General features: G+C 37.7%; 1 protein-coding gene across 2 annotated transcripts in view; it reads right to left on the bottom strand.

Moving 5' to 3' along the window:
• Positions 1-744: 744 nt before the first annotated feature.
• Positions 745-20941, bottom strand: part of ttk (ttk protein kinase) — a 37944-nt gene continuing 17747 nt past the window's right edge. Inside the window, exons 11-22 of one of the 2 annotated variants that reach the window (XM_052024749.1) lie at positions 20708-20883; positions 19934-20067; positions 19651-19819; positions 19464-19556; positions 16345-16502; positions 14235-14386; positions 12961-13085; positions 11787-11864; positions 7558-7734; positions 5903-5993; positions 3012-3109; positions 745-2268 (exon numbers count right to left, since the gene is read on the bottom strand). In XM_052024749.1, coding sequence (XP_051880709.1) covers positions 2191-2268; positions 3012-3109; positions 5903-5993; positions 7558-7734; positions 11787-11864; positions 12961-13085; positions 14235-14386; positions 16345-16502; positions 19464-19556; positions 19651-19819; positions 19934-20067; positions 20708-20883 — 1529 coding nt within the window. In that variant the 3' untranslated portion in view covers positions 745-2190. The remainder of the gene's footprint in view (positions 2269-3011; positions 3110-5902; positions 5994-7557; positions 7735-11786; positions 11865-12960; positions 13086-14234; positions 14387-16344; positions 16503-19463; positions 19557-19650; positions 19820-19933; positions 20068-20707; positions 20884-20941) is intronic. The other variant, XM_052024750.1, reaches the window with a different exon arrangement.

Below are 20941 nucleotides of genomic sequence, written 5' to 3'. Positions count from 1 at the left end.
AAGGCAATTTTCACAATTCTAGAATTCATCTATTTTGTCCATTACAGATCTTTGACATTAGCTGAAAGTGGAGTCACAGGTAGACAGGGTGGTGAAGGGGGCTTTTGGCACACTGGCCTTCAGCAGTCAGGGCATTGAGTATAAAAGTTGGGAGGTCCTGGTGCAGTTGTACAGGATGCTGGTAAGGCTGCAATCGGAGTACCATGTTCAGTTTTGGTCACCCTATGGGAAAGAAGTTATTAAACTGGAAAGAGTGCAAGAAAGATTTACAAGGATGTTGCCAGGACTCAAGGGACTGAGTTATAGGGAGGGGTTGGACAGGCTAGGACTTTATTCCTTGGAGCACAAGAAACAGAGGTGATCTTATAGAAGTGTATAAAATCATAAGGGGCATAGATAGGATGAATGCACTCAGGGTTGGGAATCAAGAACTAGATGGCATAGGTTTAAGGTAAGAGGGGAAAGATCTAATAGGAATCTGAAAGGCAACTTTGTACACTACATTATGTAAGGATGATATGTATGTAGAATGAGCTTCCAGAGGAATTGGTTGAGGCAAGTACAATAACAACTTTTAAAAGACAGTTGGACAGGTACATGGATTGGAAAGATTTAGAAAGTTATGGCCAAGGGCTAGTAAATGGGACTAGTTTGGATGGGCATCTTGGTTGGCATGGAGCAGCTGGGCTGAAGGCCCTGTTTCCGTGCTGTAAAACTCTAATGACTCTATTCGCAAAAAGCTTGAGGAAAAGGTAATAGCTGATCGTTTTAATTGGAATATGAATATTTTAGCTACCAATTTACATTTTTTAAGGTGAGAAATAAATTGCACGAAGTAACAGGGAATCTTTTAAAACAGGATTAATATCTTTTGAAGCAAATGTGGCCACAAATTGTTAATTCTTCACTGGTGTTACATTTGCACTGCAATTCAATGCCAATTATTGGTATTACCTGTTGCTTAAATGGAGGGAAAAAAGTACAAGATAAGTAGTTAAATTTAAATTTTGACACATTTATACCTCTTCTCTCCTAAAGGCATCAATTTAAACAGTTATCACAAATTACTCAAATTTTCAATGACTAAATCATATCTCTTCAATTTTTGCAAGTTTCACAAGAAATAGCTAATAGAGGATAAAACTATTACCATTACACAGAACATTTAGGGCAAATTCACCTCGGGCAACTTCTTTGTTTGAAGTACATTGCACTTTCTTGCACTTTTTTATTTGCATTTACAAATTAGGCCATGTACATCAGTAACAATTGCAATCAGCTAAATCACAGCTTATACTTGGAGCCAAGAGTTGCCCTTTTTTTTTTAAATACAAGAGTACATATATATCTAGCATGGATCAACTTTAATAAATGGTATAGTTCAAAAGTATTTACAGATTAATTCAGCGTTGCGTATAGTGTTAGCTGGGAAGTGCATCACAGATGTCGATCTTATATAAAAGAAAACACTGTACAGGCACAAAAATTTATATTTGCACACCTCAAATACCAAATGGTCGATCAAACCAATTTCAGGCTCTGAAGCTTCAAATGTAAAAGTGACACAATGGGTTAGAATTTTTTCTTTGCAACTCTGGTACTTGTGTTAAACTCCAACTGAAAAAGATTGAAATGCAAATCTCTGGTAGCTGTATGTGAATGAGTTTGGATGGCCCCTACTTAGCTCCAAGAATAGGAACTCTGCCCAAAATTATTTTTCAGGAGATCTAGAAGGTAATGTAAAATGTAAAAGTAACAGGCACGTGCAGTAGCAACTGGTTTTCCAAGATTAATGGAATAGAGTGAACATTTTTCCAGCCTGGACTTCTAAACCTAGAAGTGCTTGGGAAAAAAAAGACACGTGTTATCAGATTATTTGAAAACACCATGAATTATGCATTTTTTAAAAAAATTATTAGTAAGCTGTGGTTGCTATTTCAGTCCTTCCCCTTTAGATCAGCACAGTCTTACACACTTGTACTACCACAGATAAAGGGTAAACATTTTCTAGACAAGATGCTATGATGTTACACACAACAGGCTAGATATACACAAACAAGCAACATCTTATCAATGTTCTATTGCTCTACATCTTCTTTTAGTTGCAAGATCCAAAGTCCCAGTCTTAGGAATCTGCTTTTCTCTGGCTTGATCCAGATTTTTCCTTGGAGGAATGCAACATTATATCTGCTACAAATGGTGCTGGGATGGCTTCATAAAAGCAGATACATCAAGATCATGACCATTGTTACACTGTTCCCATAAGGCCTAAAAACAAGTGAGAATAAGAGTTATGCATGGCCTGTTTTGTACACATTAAATCTTTACAGTGATAATACAGAACTGAATACACAATCAATGACGCAGCTTAGCAAAAAGGATGAAAATGGAATGCAGGTTCAGTGCACAGACAAACTTCTATTTATAATTGTTTTGATAAACTCTGCATGATGGTGATGCCAAACAGACAAGAGCTTCAATAAAAATAAGCAGTGATAAAAATACAATTCACATGTTACGCTCATTTTTGGCATATTGAGTGCAAGCTAAAAACAAAAAGCACTGGTGAATTCCCAGTCTGAGGAATGCTGCTGTTTCAGCCAATCTGTTGTGGCAAATAGTTGAACTGGGGATGGTGAGTAAAACAAAATAAAAAGCAGAAGGGGTGGCAAATCAATGAGCTAACCACTAAACACACGTGTAGCCAAGAAACTATAATCAGACCACATCACAAGGCAACAAATAGTATTTTATGTACACCACCTCAACAAAGGAGAAACCTAAGTGGTTGCTACAACAAGGTAATCAGAGAAAAGTACAAAACAGCTAGAGTACTCAAAAGTAGTATGAAGTACCTAATAAAATATTGTACATTTATGGGATCTGGGCATACACAGCAAGCTACTAACAAAAAGACAGGTTTTGCAGTGATTCATGGAAGAAGTAAATATTTAACTACATAGCAATTACCCACAAATTCAAAATATTTTAAAGCATAGGATACAACTTACTCTGGTTGCCCTTGTGATGCTGTTTGGAGAATTCAAAGCCACCAACTGACTCAAGATATGATGCATCTCTTTTCTGGATTCCTTGTTGGGTTCCATTACTACAAAATAAGTATTAAATTGTTATGTCCAATATGCAAACTAGGTTTAACCAGAACAATACATATTCCTCTTTCAAAATTGTTCATTTAGAGTTTAATTTCAAATCAGAAGCTCCCTGCAATATTTTAGCATTCCAAGCTCATAACCCTCACTCAGAAATACAAATTTCTCGTTTTGTATTCAAATGCCAAGTATAGCACTAAATATTTTCACAAAAAAATTCATATTTCTTGCATACACTGTAACTGTGCAGGGCTCATTCCCTCCTTTATGTGAGAAATTATGAATGACACTCAATTGGTATCACTCTCACTAGAGTCCGAAGATTACAAGCTCAAGTGCCATTTAAGAAATGAACAAAAATCTACACTGATATTTTAATGTAGTACCAAAAGATAAATGCACCACTGGAGATGGATAAACGAAGTGTCTCATCAGGTGAATGCAAAAGATCCCATGGCCCTATAACAAAGAGCAGCAACATTATACAAAAACAGGAAGTGTTAGAAAAACTCTGGAAAGAAAAACAGTCAATGTTTCAAATTTGTGACCGAACCCCAAAACGTTGACATGTCTCTTTCTCAGATGACACCTAACTTGCTGAGTTTTTCCAGCACTTTTTGTTTTAGTTTCAGATTTCTGGTAACTGCAGTTTTTTTTATTTCAATTTACAGCAGGAATGTTATCCTTGGTCTCTGGCCAATATTCATCCCTCAATCAACATCACACACAGTTCATCTTGACCATTATGACATTGATGTTTATAGGAGCTTACTGTACAAATTCCTTGCAACATTTTCTACATATAGGCTGCTACTTCCTACATTGGCTGTAGTGCTCTGAAATATCCTCATCATGAAAGGTTACACAAATGCAGATCATTGATTTATTAAAAACCCAAGCCACGCTTAAAAAAAACTGGAAAATTCCTCTCCAATCCCTTTGGTGATTGAAGCAAGAGATCCTGATACATGGTGCAGGATGCCTAATCCTGTATAAAGCATTACTCCAGCCTTCCCTTTAAAGAATACAGAGAATAAACATTAACCAGAGGCAGAAAACTATTCCAGAGATCTACTATTCAGTAGATAACCAGTGAAGGTTCTCTTTGCATAACTTATTAACATGACTCACTGGTCCTCTCTAGCTTATCTAGTCCAGTCTCTTAATAATTTTTTTTATATGTTTATATATACCTCAAACTCTACAAATGACCTCCATGCCTCTAATTTCCCAAAAATGTAGAAACCCTGCTTGTAGATAAATAATTTTAAATTGGAAAACAAATTTCCCAATATAGTTTTCTCTAGTCCAAGTGGTCAGATAAGGTATCCTTAATAAATCCTAAGCATCACATCTCTTAATGTAATCAAGCTAAACAGGTCTGTAAAGCAACCTTTAAATAGGTTCAATTTTTACTCTTTTTCTGCGTTTGACATGGTCTTCTACATCAATGGACTATGGTTGGTCTTTTTGGTTAATGATAATGGTAAACTGAGGGATGGGTTGACATGAGCTTACAGATAGTGTGGTGCTGGAGCTGTGATAAATCTGTTCCGTTTAGCAAGGTGGTTTTGCTACACAGCTTATCCCAAAGATGCAGACCAATCAGGCAGAACCTGGCCAGTTCAGTCACTGGTGGTACTATTGAGCCACTCTTTAAACAGATGACGTAGTTCTCCAACCAAATTTTGTGCCCTTACTCTGCTTTTCTTCGCCCCCCCCCCCCCCCCCCCCCCCCCCCCCCGAGTTGGAGGGCTGTAGGTGGCCATCACAGAAGATTCGCACACCCATGCCTGATTTGACACCATGAAATTTCATGGGATCTGCAATAAATGTTGAGGACTTCCAGGGCCATTCTCTCCCAACTGTTCCCACTATGCCACCCTTCTGGTCTCCCCTCTTTGGGATGCAAGGGAAAAAAAAAATCAGACATTGACTGAAGAACAATTCTATGAACATGATAATGTTAAGTTATTGCTTAACTAATCTGTGGAACCAAACCACTGATGCCCAGGAGAATGATTTTGCAGTATCAACCCTGTTTCCAATTGCTTGTTTTACCTGCATGTTAGCTTCGTATATAAAATTTGAGTTCACCTTATTTGTTTTTGTATATGAGCAGTGAATCTTGGCTTATTTTTACCACTTTGGGAATTTGAAGAAAGGGCACACTTTCCATGTTTTAGTCTGCTCTTGAAAACTTGCCTTTTAATGGTTCCACATGAGCTTCAACACCACTCAGTAGAAATTATCATCTGACTTTAATAAAATGACCAATATTTAGAATAAGTTAAATCTTTTGAAATGTGGAATTGGTTGAAGATTTTCAGCAATTTTGGGTTGACTTGCCAATTCAAAGTTTCTATCAGTATCAGTTTCTGTAAACTTTCTCCCAGAGATCCCATACCAAATTAAATGCTATATCTGCTAAGTGACTAGGCCTGGTTTCTTCTTTAGACGCGTTAACACAAAGACACATACAACCAGGCGTACAAGTCATTGAATTTACTGCCCACTTTGGCCTACTGTGCCTGTTGCAGTCCTTTAAAAACAGCCAGCTAATTAGGCCCTTTCCCCCTCTCTCTTTATTCCATTTAAATTCCCCTTTGAAGGTTAATAATGAATCATCACATTTTCAAGCCGTGTATTTGAGGCCATAACAACTCTGAAAACAAAAAGATAACTTAATTTTTTTCCTCTGGTTTCTTTGCCAAAGATCTTAACTCTTAGCAAAGGATGCAGATTTTGAAATTAAATCAACTCCTTGCAATTGAGTTTGTGTGACTTACCTGATTGCTGTTGAACCTGGAGATGTACATAAGGATGATCAAGCAGCGCTGCAATAGATATCCTTTCCTTAGGATTCCGGAGCAAGCATTTCTATTTATATGAAACAAGTTTCAATTCATGTAGTAAGCAGGGACAACACAATAACTTCTAGATTATAAGCCATGATACAAATGAAGACCTCAACTATATGCAATGAGAAATTTTAAACAGTGAATGTTTCTCCCCCAAAATAATTAATATTTAACTTTGATTATCAATGTACCATTCAAGTACAGATATTGTAGAACTGCACCACAAGTTGTACAATAGATAAGACATCAGACTCAACGTGAGCCTTTAATGTTTGATATGTGGAAGTTTATAGGACAGAAGGCACCCAATGGTGTTGACTAGTGTTCTGGACCAATTCAAAGCTAAATCCACCACTTCACGCGATTGCAACAGCACAGCATCTTCTTCTGGTTCAAATATCTACTTTTTCCTTAAAGATGCAAGGATTTCTGCTTCCACTCCACCCTGTGGCAAATCATCTCAAATGCCAATAACCCATTGACTCATAGCTTCTGTCCTTGCATTTAATGACAATTTAAGATTGCCAAAATACTGTTCCCTAATCACCACATAGAACTTTTATTTTTAAAAATCTAAAATGTCCTTCTTTTTTTCCTCCCTCCTTTGGTAGAAAGGCCCTGACTCAAGCAAAGCCTCGTAAATAAGCTTTTCATCCCAAGTCTCATCTTGGTCCAACTATGCAACAAGTTCTTCTCAGCTTTAGAGTTCAATCGAACAGCATACATAACTACCTTGTCTAAGGAAATGGGAAATAAAACAGGGTAACAAAGCAGGATGACTGTATTAGGATTACTGTTTACATGGAGAATGAACTGGAGGTAAATGAGGCAAATGATCCATTCATCAAATCCTGTGCTTCAACATTTATGACTGGAAAAATCAAAGTACAAAAGGAAAATACCAGATGTTGGAGATCCAAAATTAAAAAGAAAATGCTAGAAATATTGGCTTAGAGAGCATCTGTGGAGGAAGAATTCAGGTTGACAAGATTCGGGCTAACATTTCAGGTTGAAGACCATTTGCCAGAATTGAGAAAGAGAAAACAAGCAGAATTATGAAGAGAGTGGGGGAGAGATGGATAGTTATTTCTGATATGCTGGGGCCAGGGTTGCTATGGAAATGAAGTGTAAACAAGGTCATCCAGTCGATGGGATAATTCTAAATACACTCACTTGCGATAGTGAGAAAACCGGGGACATGGCCTCCTCTGTACTGGCAAAACAAAGAGTAGATTAGGTAACCATTTTCTGGAGCACCTGTGCTCTAACTGCAATGCCCATCTCGAACTTCCAGTTGCACTTCATGCTAACTCTCCTTCCCAATCCCACACTGACCTGTCTGTCCTTGGCCTTCCCCATTGCTAAGGAGGGGCCAAGTGCAAAATGAAAGAACAACATCTCATATTCAGGTTGGGTAGCTTGCAACCCAGTGACAAGAACAATGAATTTTCTAATTTCAGGTAAGCCTCATGTCCCCAAAGCTACCCCCTCCCCTCTCCTCCACCCCCCCCCCCCCCAGTGTTCTTCTCCCACACATACTCACTTGTCCTATTTTTCTTATTACTTGATAGCAAACTGCATACCTTCAGTACATCAAGAAGATCCTTTTCTGCAATAGCAGGGAATTTAATGTCATGGTTTAGGTCTGTAATAGCCTGCAGCTTGCTGATCTGGTTTGTAAGGTGCTGAAATGGAGTCTTTCCATAAGTCATGTAGTATAAGATGCAGCCCAGAGACCATACGTCACTCTTCGGACTAATCTGTAATGAAGTATGCAATGAAATTTGAATATTCTACTTGTATACTTTTTGTAAAGCAACATTCAGGAATAGATCTTGAACATTATAATAAAATTCCACTCTTAACTCACCAAACAAAGAAGCCAATGCCTGTACACAGACCTAGACAATACTCAGGCATGCATTGATAAATGGCAAGTAGCATTCCCACTAGGGAACTGCCAGTCAATGACCAGCTCCATCAAGTGAGGGTATAAGTTCCGATCCTTGACATTCAATGACATTAATATCTGAGTCCCCTATCAACATCCTGGAGGTCATTATTGACCAGAAACTCAACTGGACCAGCCACATAAATACCATGGCTACAAGAGCAGGTCAGAAAGTGGGTACACTGTGACAAGTAAATCACCTCCTGACACCCCAAGGTTCAAAATCAGTAGTATGATGGAATACTCTACACTTGCCGATGAGTACAGGCCCAGCAACTATCAAAGAGCTCAACAACATCCAGATTAAAGTAGCCCACTTGGCACCATAAAGAGCTCCCAAAATATTCCTTCCTGCCACCACTGGCAAACAATAGCTACAGTGTGTACTGCCCACAAAATGCAGTTATTCGCCTCAGCCATTCCAACACCTCCCAAATCCATGACCTTTAACACCAAGTACTAGCAGCGGGTGCATGGCAACACCAGCACCTGCAGGTTCCCCTCCAAGCTTCTTAACTCTCGACTTGGAAATAGATAGCTTTACTTCACTGGGTCCAAATCCTGGAACTTCTTACACAACTGTATTGCACAAATATCTTCACCAGAAAGGCTGCAGTGGTTCAAGGTGGCTCACTGCCACCTTCTCAGAGTAATTAGGAATGTGTAATAAAGGATCGTCTTGCCCCACCATGCCCACATCCAGAAAAGTGTACAAATTTAAAAGAAATCAGGTAAGAATGTAAGAAACAGGAATGGGAGAAGACCATATGGACCCTCAAAGCTGGTGCACAATTCAACAAGGCTTTGGCTGAGCAGAGCTAGACTTCAGCTCTACTTTGTCTGTTCTCCATTGACCTCGACTTCCATCAAAGACGAGAAATCTTTCTCAGCATTCAATAATCACCCACAGCTCTCTGGGTTAAAGAACTTCCAAAGATTCACAAGCCTCTGAAGAAATTCCTCTTCATCTTAAATGGGCAACCCCTGTTCTGAAAACATGTTTCCTGGTTCTAGAAACCTCCATGAGAGGAAACACCCTATGGCATCTACCTTGTCAAGCCCCCTTAAAATCTTGAATGGCTTCCAAACTCCAATGAGGCTAGGCCCAATGTGAAAGAGTTTTTTTTTCAGTAAGGCAGATAGTATGTTGGCCTTTATTGCAATTTATTTTATGGATGAGGATACCCAGATCCCTCTGGACTGTAGCATTCAGGGTGTCAGCATTTAAACCGTACTCTTCATTTTTATTCTACCTACCAAAGTGGGTAACTATACAATAAATTCCCCTGTATTATACTCAAACTACCAAATTTTTGTCACCTCACTTTGCTGGTCTATAACCCTTTGCAGGCTCATGGCAACACCTTCAAAACTTGCTTCCCCACCTATCTTTGTATTGCCAAATTTGGTTACAATATATTCAATCCCTTCATCCATTCATTAACATAAAAGGTAAATTGTTGAGGCCCCAGCACTGATGCCTGTTGCATCACACTAGTTACAGCTCTCCAACTTCAAAATTATCCACTTATCCCAGTTTTCTCTGTTTGTTAACCAGTCCTCTGCCCATGCTAACTTATTATCCCAATGGGCAGGCATGGTAGTGTAGCAGTTAGCGTAACACTATTACAGCACCAGCGACCTGAGTTCAATTCTGGCCGCTGTCTACAAGGAGTCTGTACGTTCTCCCCGTGACTGCATGGGTTTCCTCCAGGTGCTCCAGTTTCCTCCCACATTCCAAAGACGAACGGGTTAGGAAGTTGTGAGCATGCTATGTTGGCGCAGGAAGTGTGGTGACACTTGCAGGCTGCCCCAGGAACATTCTACGCAAAGGCGTATTTCACTGTGTGTTTCGATGTACATGTGACTAGTAAAGAAATCTTATCAATGCTACAAATTATATGTGTTCAGTAAATTAAGAAGCACTTTAATTTAAACACTTGAACCCATCTACTGGTTCCTCTTTATCCGTGCTACTTGTAACATCTTTAAAGGACATTGATGTATTTTTCAAACTCTATTTCCTTTTCACAAGCCAAATTTATGCTACGATTTTCTAAATGCCCTACTTCCATTTCATAATTGATTCAGCATTTTTTCCCTTATCAGGTAACTGGGCCACTGTCTACTGCCTTTTTTTTTAAAATATGTCAAACACCAGAGGACATGCTTTTGAGGTTAGAAGGGAGGAAGTTTAAAGGAGGAGATGTAAGGAGCAAGTTTTTTTTACATGCAGAGAGTGGTAGGTGCCTGAATAGATTACCAGGGGTAGTAGTGGAAGCAGGCAGCTTGGTGGAGTTTAAGATGCTTTTAGATAGAGACATGAATATGAGAGGAATGGAGGGATATGGATGATACACACGAGGACATTTAGTATAAATTGGCATCAAGATTGGCACAACATCGTGGGCTGAATGACCTGTCCAGTTCCAGGTTCTTAAAAATAAAGGCATTACATTTGCTGTTTTCCAACCCCTTGTTACCCTTCCAGATACTAAGGAATGTTGAAAGATCACAACCAAAGCATCCATTATCTCTGCAGCCACTTCCTTTTAGAGTCTAGAATGCTGGCCACCAGTTCAAGAGGGTTTGTCATTCTTTAATCCCATTGGCTGACTTTCCCCCCTTGATTATTATTATTTTAAGTTCCTCCTCCCTTTTCTACTATTAATGGAATGCCTTTTGTGTTTTCTATCATAAAGACAAAGTATTTGTTCCATGTCTGTCATTTTCTTATTCCCCATTATCAATTCCTCAATCTCATTCCCTAAAGGATCAATGTTTACCTTAGCTGTTCTCTTTCTTTTTAAATATATACCTTTAGAAGCTGTTACTATCCATTTTTATATTTCTTGTAAACTCTCAGTGTATTTTCTCCCTTTTCCATAAATTCTTTCCTTCCTCTATTTTTCCAACCTTCTGGCCCATCATAAATCTTCATATGCCCTCACTTCCAATTTGATACCATCATTAACTTTCTTAATTCACCATAGATGGATCATTCTGCTGAGAGCAATTATTTTCCAATGGAATGCATTTTGTCGAGAATTAAAATTTCTCCTTAAATGTGCCCTTTTGTATCTACCGACTTACCTTTTAAATCTATTTTTCCAGTCCACATTAGAAACTCCATTCATAACTTTATAATATTTCTTATTTAATTCACTATTTTTTTTTACATGGCTGCCAAAGAAAACCAGCCAAACCTGTAGAAAAGGGTTAAGTGAGAGTGGTCTTGTTCAAGGTCACCCCAAGCTGCCATAGTTGCCCAAATGTCACTTGTTTATCAGCACTGCCTGATGTACAGGCTGCACTATTTGCTGCTCTCAGTTCTCACATTCCATCTTCCTCGTATCACCATAACAGTTATCCATGTGCTCTTACCCCAGTCCTCGCATCACAATAACAGCCATTTACATACACTTACCCCAGTTCTCTTATCACAATAACAGTGATCTACATACTGTCACCTGGGTCCCAAATTATTCATTGCCATTTTTCCCTTCTTTTCCCTTGTAGTTAATGTTTCCAATCTTTTGTAATCCTTCACCTCTCTCGTTGCCCTGGTAAACTCACATCCACTAATATCCCTCACTCATTTCTTCCATTGGGGCACTTAAGTCCCAATCTTCTTTCATCTCTTTATTCATCAGCTCCTATCTGTGACAGATCAGAGTGTCCTTTTCCTTTCTGACATTCCCCACAAGTCTCAGTTTTTATTGTAAACCAGCAATTCATTTTCAAAACATGAGAACAATTTTTCTAGTAGTTTTAACTGCAAGACATACCAAACAGCAAAATATATATTCACATACAGATGAAACCTATTCAAATATAGAACATGCAGGTGACAGTTCTTACCTTTGACTTATGTCTGCTTTCACCATTGGAGAAAATATCCTTAATGGTTTCAGGTGCCATAAAATTTAATGTGCCCACCTGAGAGAGAAATAACATTGATATTCTGAGATTAGTGAACCAATCAGGTTTAAAATCCATATTATGATCAAATTTTCAATGTTCTCTCTTTTCCTTGAAATCCCTTCAAATGTTACTGTAGCTTTCAAAGAAGGTGTACTTATCCAATTTGCTAACCTTCCCCTTTCCAAAAAATACTTGATCAGAGGTAAAAAAATTTTTCTTGCTAATGGGAGACAACTAGAGCGGGAAAAAATTACATTTATATAAACTAATAATTGGAAAAAATCTGTAAGCCTAGGTGCATCACTGTATTGTCCACAGTGCAAGCAAATTCTGTTTCTTTTCCTAGCTGTTGCTTTGTTTGCTGAGTATTTCCAGCATTTTCTGCTTTTGGTTTTCCAGCATCTCTAGTATTTTGCTTTTGAATTATTCCTAGAAGTGCAGTTATTTTTCATTTATTTCAACTGCAGACCACCCTTCTAGACAATTGAGCTTGCAAGCATCAGACTGTTGACTGCAGCATGAATTCGAATTGACAAAACAGTCCCTAGTACAGCTTATTTAATTGCTAGAAGGAGCTTCAGCTTTCTCAAGCTTTTCATTATCTCAGGACACAGGCTTGGTTTCCAATAGTGACTATACGAGTTGCTGTGATCACTGGAAAAGTTCAGGGGAAAAAAAACAATTTTTAAAAAAAAAATCAATTCTCAGATCCTCCACAGCCACCTCAATCTTTTGCCATCTGCAGTGGCAACAAGCCGAAATAAACTGGACACCAAACTTTATACTCATTTTTCTTCCAGAAGTAAAAATGTACAGCTATTTGGATTGGATTAAATTTTTTTAAGTTAAATAATACCAACTTAAAGTCTAATGACAAAGTTATTTGTAAAAATTAATCCTCATGCTCAGGCCAAGTACAAATCATGTACAGTCACAGTGGTTTTATAATCCATCTGCAAAATTTGGCCCTAATAAAATCAACTAAACAAAACTTTGGAAATTGAATAAAGCATGTAATTACCATTTTGCAGAATTAGCAAATAGAGCTGATATGTTCACTTGTACATAGTGTCAAGCTACCAAATTCTTTGTAAAACTCTATATTACTCACCAATGCATCTTTACTGATACTGGTCACATCTGGTTGTATCTCGTTTGCAATGCCAAAATCTATCAACTTCAGCATTCCCTCAACCATCAGAAAATTAGCTGGTTTCAGGTCACTATGAATAATACCTTAAAAAAAACAAAATGCTTTCTAATGTGGCGAGGATGAATTTATGACAATTTTGAAATGCCCACAAATCATGCTGAATAAAATGCAAACTCTACGAAATTCAAGATGCTTAAGAGAAAAATTAACCAAACTGCAAGAAAAACTAGTCACTTGTAACAGAAATTTCTTAGTGATATTATTTACTTAAGCCAGGGAGTTAGACCTAATTTAGTGTTTGTAGAGAAGTAAAATGGAGGGGGTAGCAGGAAAGACTTGGAAATCACAGATACTAGCCTTCTGGTTCCTTAACCTCTGTATTGACAATGCAATTGTTAATTTGTTTGTTATTGTCACACGTACCGAGATATAGTGAAAAACTGTTTTGAATGCCATCCATACAGATCATTCCAAAACACAAGTACATTGAGTAGTACAAAGGGAAAGGCAATAACAGAATGCAGAATACAGTGTTATGGTTACCAAGACAAAGTGCAGTACAGGTAAGCAGATTTTAAAAATTTTTTAGTAATTCTGAAAGTGATGGAATTTAGATTTAAAAAGAGAATGATTATAATAGATGTAATGAATAGATCTGCTGAGAGCAGCTTGCAAAGAGTCATCATGCAAACATATCCCCAAAGTCAAAAGGCCTAGAAAACATTTCCACAGAAAAGGTGACACAAGAGATTCTGCAGATGCTGGAGTCTGGAGCGACACATACAGAATGCTAGAGGAACTCAGCAGGTCAGGCAGTATCAATAGAGGGAAATAAACAGTCTATGTTTCGGGTCAAGAACCTTCATCAGGACGATGTTCCTCCAGGATTTTGTATGTGTTACACAGAAAAGGTAACCATTGAGCATTTTTTTCCTCCTTCCTCCCCTCCCCCACACACCCCCCCATTCACAATATTTATTGTCCAACCCTCATTGCTCCTGAAAAAAGGTTGTTGACAGTCAACTACGTCGATCTATGTGCAAATATATAGAGGCCAGACCAGGGAAGGTTGTCAAATTACCTTCTATGAATGATAGTAAATCAAATAGATTTTCAAAACAGAAACCAACATTCGCAATTACTTAGACAAGTTTTTTTTTTAATTGCAATGTGCGCTCTGGAAAAAACTGAATGTCAATTTTTGTTAAATCTAGTTTAAAACAAACACTTACCATGCTGATGAATTGTGTGAACGGCTTCCAACATGTTTTCCCAATATAGTTTGCGCTCCAGTGGATTGATGACCTTTTTTCTTCGCAGCAGAGTGTTCAAGTCTATATTACCACATTCCATTACCATGTTGATATAATTATCTGTGATCTCACTGTATTAAACAAACAAATTTGAAGGTTTTCAAAAGACAAACAGTAGAGGTGGGGGGGGGTGGAAATAGAGGGCAGGTGGGGCAAGGGAGGGTGTTAGTCTTAGCCTGGAGATGGAAAAGTTGAATTATTTGGGTGGAGCTGTCCATTGGCTGTAGGGGAGCCAATAGGATGCTCCCATCAAAGTCATTCATAGGAGCAATCTATTGGCTCCCTTACAGCTGCTAAGCCAGAATATTAACATTAATATGTATTAATATGGTGCCTTTAACATAGTACATGATAAGCCACATCACATGTTTATTAACAAACAAAATTTGATACCAAGTGACACCATAATTTAGTGGGGCAGCATCCAAAAGTTTGGTCAAAAAAGGAGGGCATAGACAGGTTTTGGAAGGAAAATACAGACCTGACAGCATTTAATAATAGAAGCCACAGCCAACAAAAGTAAAACTAATGTATTTAGGAAGTTAAAATATTAGTGAAGTTTTTAAAACCAGTGTTTTGCAGTCATCTACAATCTTCACTTTGACTGGACAAATCGAGATGGGAAAATAATTTGGTGAACAAATTCATTGGGCATTTGAGACTCTGTTCCAAAATAACATGCCATGAAATAGACAAGGGACATTGCACAGGGACTGTTAACTAGATATCACATTGAGGAATCCTTGCAAACGGTGGTTATAATATGATAGACTGTTGCTTTGAATTCAAGCATGACACTTATGCAACTAGCATTATAGACAAAGAAAATCACATGGGTATGAAGAGCAAATTGGGAAATCAAGAGGTACAAGGGTAGTTAAACAATGGAAAAAATAAGTAAAGTATTTCATAATACAATCTGAAAAATAAACAACATGGGAAATGTGATCCATTGTGGCAAGTTAACGAAGTCAATACTGAAAGCTATATAAAAATATAACCCATATTTACTGATGATCCAAAGTTAAGTGTAAAAGTGAGCTGCAATGAAAATAAAGAATCTGCAAAGAAAGACAGGTTATGTTATACACTTTGGCAAGAGGTAGTATAACATTTACTTATCATGTTTTAAAATGTAGTGTTCAGAGGGATTTGAATTAATGTGTATGAAACAATTAGTATGCCAGTACAGAAACCAATTAGGCACATGTTGACTTACACTGAAAGGGTGCTTGGAGTGCAAAAGGAAGTCTTGCAGTTTGTACAGGACAAGGGTGTGGCCATACTTTGAGTTACATGTGCAACGTTGGTTCTGCACCCAAGGAGGTATATACACTTCCTTGTGGAATTGCAAAAGGTTCACAAGATTCTTCAGTTAGAAGGAGGAGAGATACAAGGATAGTCCTAAATTTCCTGAGATTTTAGCTGAGAGAGATAATCTCATATTACGGAGAGCACCACAGGGTAGATCTTAAGAGGCTGCTTCTGGTAGCTAGCACACACAGGACTAGAAGGCAAAGACAGGAGGAGATGGGCATTTAACAAGGAGAAATTCCTGCTCTCAAAAAGGGCTGTAAATCATTAAAATACTCTAGTGAGATGGCTCCAAATGCTCAATTGTTGAGTATATTCAAGGCTGAGTATTTCCAAGGATGAGACCAATAGAATTCTAGACTCCAAGAAAAGCAAAAGATATGGGAAAAATGACAGGAAAGTGGACAGGTTTGAGGATTGGCCATAATATTGACATGACAAAACAAGCTTAAGGAGCCACATGCCTATCCCCGCTACAGGTTTTATTTTGAAAAGATGTGCACAGGTAGCACCCTTATCATTGATCTTGGCCCTAACCTATAAAACCCAACATTATTTCTGAAGCCTTTGGCCTTGTTTTCAAATCCCCTGCTTTAGAGTCTATACTTGATCACCACGTTCTTACATTGCTTCTGGCCCAGAAGACGTTACATAATACACAAAGCCAAAATTCAACTCAAGATGCCAAGTCATCAGGCTTAAAAAAACTACTCACTAATCAAAAAGCTTGATTATCTTGTCACTGTGTGGTTGTAGGCGTTTCAAGTATTCAATTTCATCCTTGTAGCCAGCTATTGCCTGTTCATCTGCATCTTCTAGATTCACTTGCTTAATAGCATACAGTTGTTTCTTCTGATCTAGAACTTGGTACACCTGGTAGGAGTAAAACAGTATATTTTCCAGATAAACAATTCTTCTAATTCAATTTTTCAGTCTGCACCCAGATTAAAAACAGAAACAACATTTTAACTCTACCATCCATAAAACCTCCTTTACCTTTTCAATCCTGCTTATTGAACATTTTAATTATTTATTGGGGAAAGCATAGGGGGGAAAAAACAGAACAATATGTAGAAGCACAGTGTATTCATGTTTTTAATGAAAGGTCTTCCAGTTAGCCTTAAATGCAACTGTTCTGACGCCAGGTCACAGACACAGGTGGCCATCTGTTTCACAGAAGGTGCAGATTTATACAGTCCTTGTAACAATATAAAATTTGTTTTATCAGTCCTTCACATTTTCCAGTTTTTTTTTTCCACTTTCCAACTAACCAGCTAGGGTTAGAATGAATTTCTATTGGGATCAAGTGTATGATCAGATACCTTAACAACAACAATTTGCCTCAGTCTCCTTAACATGCAAAAAAAAATATCTTTAGACAGTCCAAAAGCGTGGTAAGAAAGCACCTATTCTTCAGAGGCAAAAAGTGAGATTGGTTCAGGGGCGTAACAGCTGGTGACAAAAGCTGCTCAAAATAATTGTGTTTAATTAGGATTTCGCCTGGTTCCTTTGTGAAACTGGAAAATACTGTAGGTAAGCAAGAGTGTCAACAACTAATAAACCAACCTTGCAGAGGCTGGAATACCTCTGCAAATTTTAAGTGAGTAGAAACTTACAGTGGGTGGGAAATACAAGGCTAGCATGGAGAACATTGTAACAGTAACACCAGAAAGTGGTGGTATTTGTGTAAATAGGGGTCAGAAGATCAGCTGAGAACCAAACAGGAAAAAGTTGGGCACAACCTGGCTCAGCTTAAGACATACTCAAATTGCACTGGAATCAGAGTCATACAGCATGGAAATAGGCATGCAAGTTGCCCCGATGCATCTTTTAGGGACAAAAACATCAATTATTTTAATCAAAATACAAAATAGAGTAAGACACAAAAGGTTCCTCTGTTCCACAATGCTCCCTAAGACCCTACCATTCATGGTGTATGTTCTAGCCTCATTGTACTCCCAAACTGTGTCACTTCACAAATATCTGGATTAAACACCATCTGCCATTTGTCAGCCCATTTCAACACATCGTAACATCCTGTAGCCCAAGAACACCCTCTACACTATCAAAAACTTCAACATTTATGTCATCTACAAGATTACTGATCATGCCCACTATTGTCATTATTTAGATAAATTTCTTGAGGGTTTGGGACAATGACCAGCCTTCCTTAAGTTTAAACATATCAGATAAATAACCTGACAAAGTGATGGAGGATATAAAAAAAAGTGAAGCTGGGTATTACACACAAAGAGGATAGCTTATGTTTGATACCTCCAGAAGAAAAGCATGATCAAGAGTATCAAATCCCGACTTGGTTCTGTGCTCCTAGTCACTATAATCTGCTGCATAATTCCCTTTGCCATCATATTCTTTTCAACTGCTCCAGTAGTCTCTCATTTCAACCTCCTCCAATTTTTCCCCTTAAGATTCCCATTTAGCATATTTTAATTACATACCATATAATGTAGTTGTGAATGCAACATATTAGGCAATTTTACTGTAATTATTCTTGGAAAAGTCACATTTTGCAGCTAAGCTGAATGGGTACTACAGAATTAAAACAATGTCATTTGGCCCTTTATGCTTACATCAGCTCTTTGGTAGAGCTACCAACTTTGTCCCACTCTTCTGCTCTCCATTCCCATTTTTCTCCTCCCTTCAAGGATCTATCCATTTTTCTTTCGAAAATTAGCGACTCAACTTCCACTATCCTTTCAGATCACAACTCAGCAGAAAGTTTCAAACTGCTTCCAATTCTTGTACCAATAATAAATATGCATCCTGTGGTTACTGACTGTTCTGCCACTAGAAACAAATCTTCCTTTTTGTTTTAATATAATAAACTCCAAAACCCTTTGTGATTTTCAATACATCACATTTCCTCAACCTTCACAACTACAAGGAAAATAACCCCAACTTCTTCCATCTCTTAATCGAAGTCTGGCATCCTTGGTATAATTCAAGTAAACCTCACAACAAGCTGAAGCCCAAGCAGTGCTTTAAAAAGATTTTAATTCCCTTGCTTTATACTCTATTCCTCCACATATAAAAGCCTTAATGCTTCTAAAACACATTTTCAACTTGCCACACCACTCTCAAAATGTGTGCATGTATATCCCAGATGGCAAGGTTTCTCCAGCCCCTTAAAAATTCTTTCCTAAGCCAATCCAACAAAACTGGCAACATATTTTCCAGCATTAAATTGACTGCATCTGCCAAATGCAGGAAATTATATCCTCCAAAAATATGATCCAAACATACTTATTGTTTGTTACATTTGATCAGGTGCAAATGTTGAAATTATACCCTGATGTGTGCAACAGGTCACACATTTAAAAGAAAAACCTGCTTTAACACAGATCCCTTGAGAGTACCACCATTCTTCTTTCCAGTCAGGAAAGCAAACGTTCAATTCTGCTTTCGATCTCTTCAGCTACTCTGTGTGCAGGCTGCACTACTCTTAATCCCATGTGTTGTAAAATACTTCCTTGTTGGGAAAATTGAACAAACATCTACAGTCACAAGGCAATTATGAATGAGCATTCAGACCACTGAAGTTTCTTCTAAGAATGGTCCCAAAGTCTTCCACTGCAGCATTGAGTTAACTGTTCAATGATTCCATGGTTTCTACATGCATCACTGTTTTCCACCAAGATTTATTCCAAGAGTTATTTGCACTGAAGATAAAACATTCAAATGAACATGTAATCTTGTCTTTATCCGAAATGTTGCATTAATCTAACTTAAATTTATGTCCTTCAATGCAATGCTATAGTCTTGTGTTGTTGTAAATCATCTAAAAATTCAATTAATGAATTAATTGCAGATTACCTTACTTGATCCTCCTGTTCCCAGTAATTTTATTATAGAGTAGATTTTCTTTTTAACTACAATACTTTCATCGGTGGAAAATGTCCCCGAAACCTAACCAAATAAAATAATAAATGTTAAATTAAGCTCAGTACAATTCAGTTTCATAATGATACACTGTATTAGAAAAAATGAAATATGTTATTACCCCCAACTGTGGCAGAAATTGAGAAGATCCATACTGTTGAAACTGACCAGGTTGTTGTGGTGTTGCTGCATTAGGTGGAAAATTAATGGAAGATTGGGAAACAGGTGTAAAATTGTTTGGAGTTGAAACCTGTGCCATTGCAGATTTGCTCACAATTGGTGTCTGTGAACTTGAAACAAAAATCCAGAGTGCTATACTTTAGAGATTAAATACAAGACAAGGCATAAGACCAGTCTTAAGCAACTGTAGCATATATTATCAATTTAACAGAAAGAATCATTACCTGCCTGCATAGTAATGAGGCACTTTGGTGTTCGGTGTCTGACAAACAGACACTTTTGAAACTGCACTTTTAGTGGATGGAAATTTCTTTGGAGCAAGCATTACACCAGCCTTCTTCAGTGGTGCTTCACTTGTCTGTGATTTAAGAAAAAACAAAATTAATACATTCAAAAATGCCAACATTACACTTCAGAATTTGTGTAGTCTTCCTTTATTGATTCTGACATTTATAACTGCACTCATTTGGAATACCTACTAATTTTAGTAAAAGGGAGGTTAGTAGTTAAAAGTTTAATTAATGAATCCTCCCATCAGAATTATAGACATAGGAGTACCACAGCATGGAAACAGGCCCTTTGGCCCAACTCGTCCATGCCAACCTAAATGCCCATCTAAGTTAGTCCCATTTACCTGCATTTGGCCCACATCCCTCCAGACCTTTCCTATCCATGTACCTGTCCAAATGTCTTTTAAATGTCGTTATTATACCTCTGCTTATAACACCTTCTGCGTGAAGATGCTCCTCAGGTCCCTTTTAAATCTTCTAATGGTTAATAATCAACATCTTGGAATTGATTATAATTAATAGAGATGATCAATTATCTTACACAAGCATTTGACCTCCATTTTCACACAATCATCCATTTGGCATTCCAAAGATTAGAGGGTTACAAAAACATAGACCAGAAAATCCTGAAGTTGCAATAAAATATTAATTCCAACCTGCACAAAATGAACTATCTGAAATGAAAAATACACAAAAATAGTCTACTACCTCAGGTGACATGTGACTGAAACCATTGCCAAATATCTCTTTCCCCTTCACAGCTTCTGCAGCAGGGCATTCTTGTTTCTTTATCACACCAACATTGTGCACCTTAAGTTCCTCCAACTCCTTTTCTTTAAGATGGTCAGATTTGTTATATTGTACCTTAATTTGATCAGGAATTGCTGAAAGAAGAATTTAAAAAAAAAAATCATACTTATGCCTTCAATTTTGGGACATTGT

This window comes from Pristis pectinata, chromosome 10 (genome assembly GCF_009764475.1).
Source record: "Pristis pectinata isolate sPriPec2 chromosome 10, sPriPec2.1.pri, whole genome shotgun sequence".
In the NCBI taxonomy this organism is placed as follows: domain Eukaryota; kingdom Metazoa; phylum Chordata; class Chondrichthyes; order Rhinopristiformes; family Pristidae; genus Pristis; species Pristis pectinata.
Note: the sequence above shows the minus strand (reverse complement) of the source record. Positions and strands in the feature narration are given on the sequence as shown.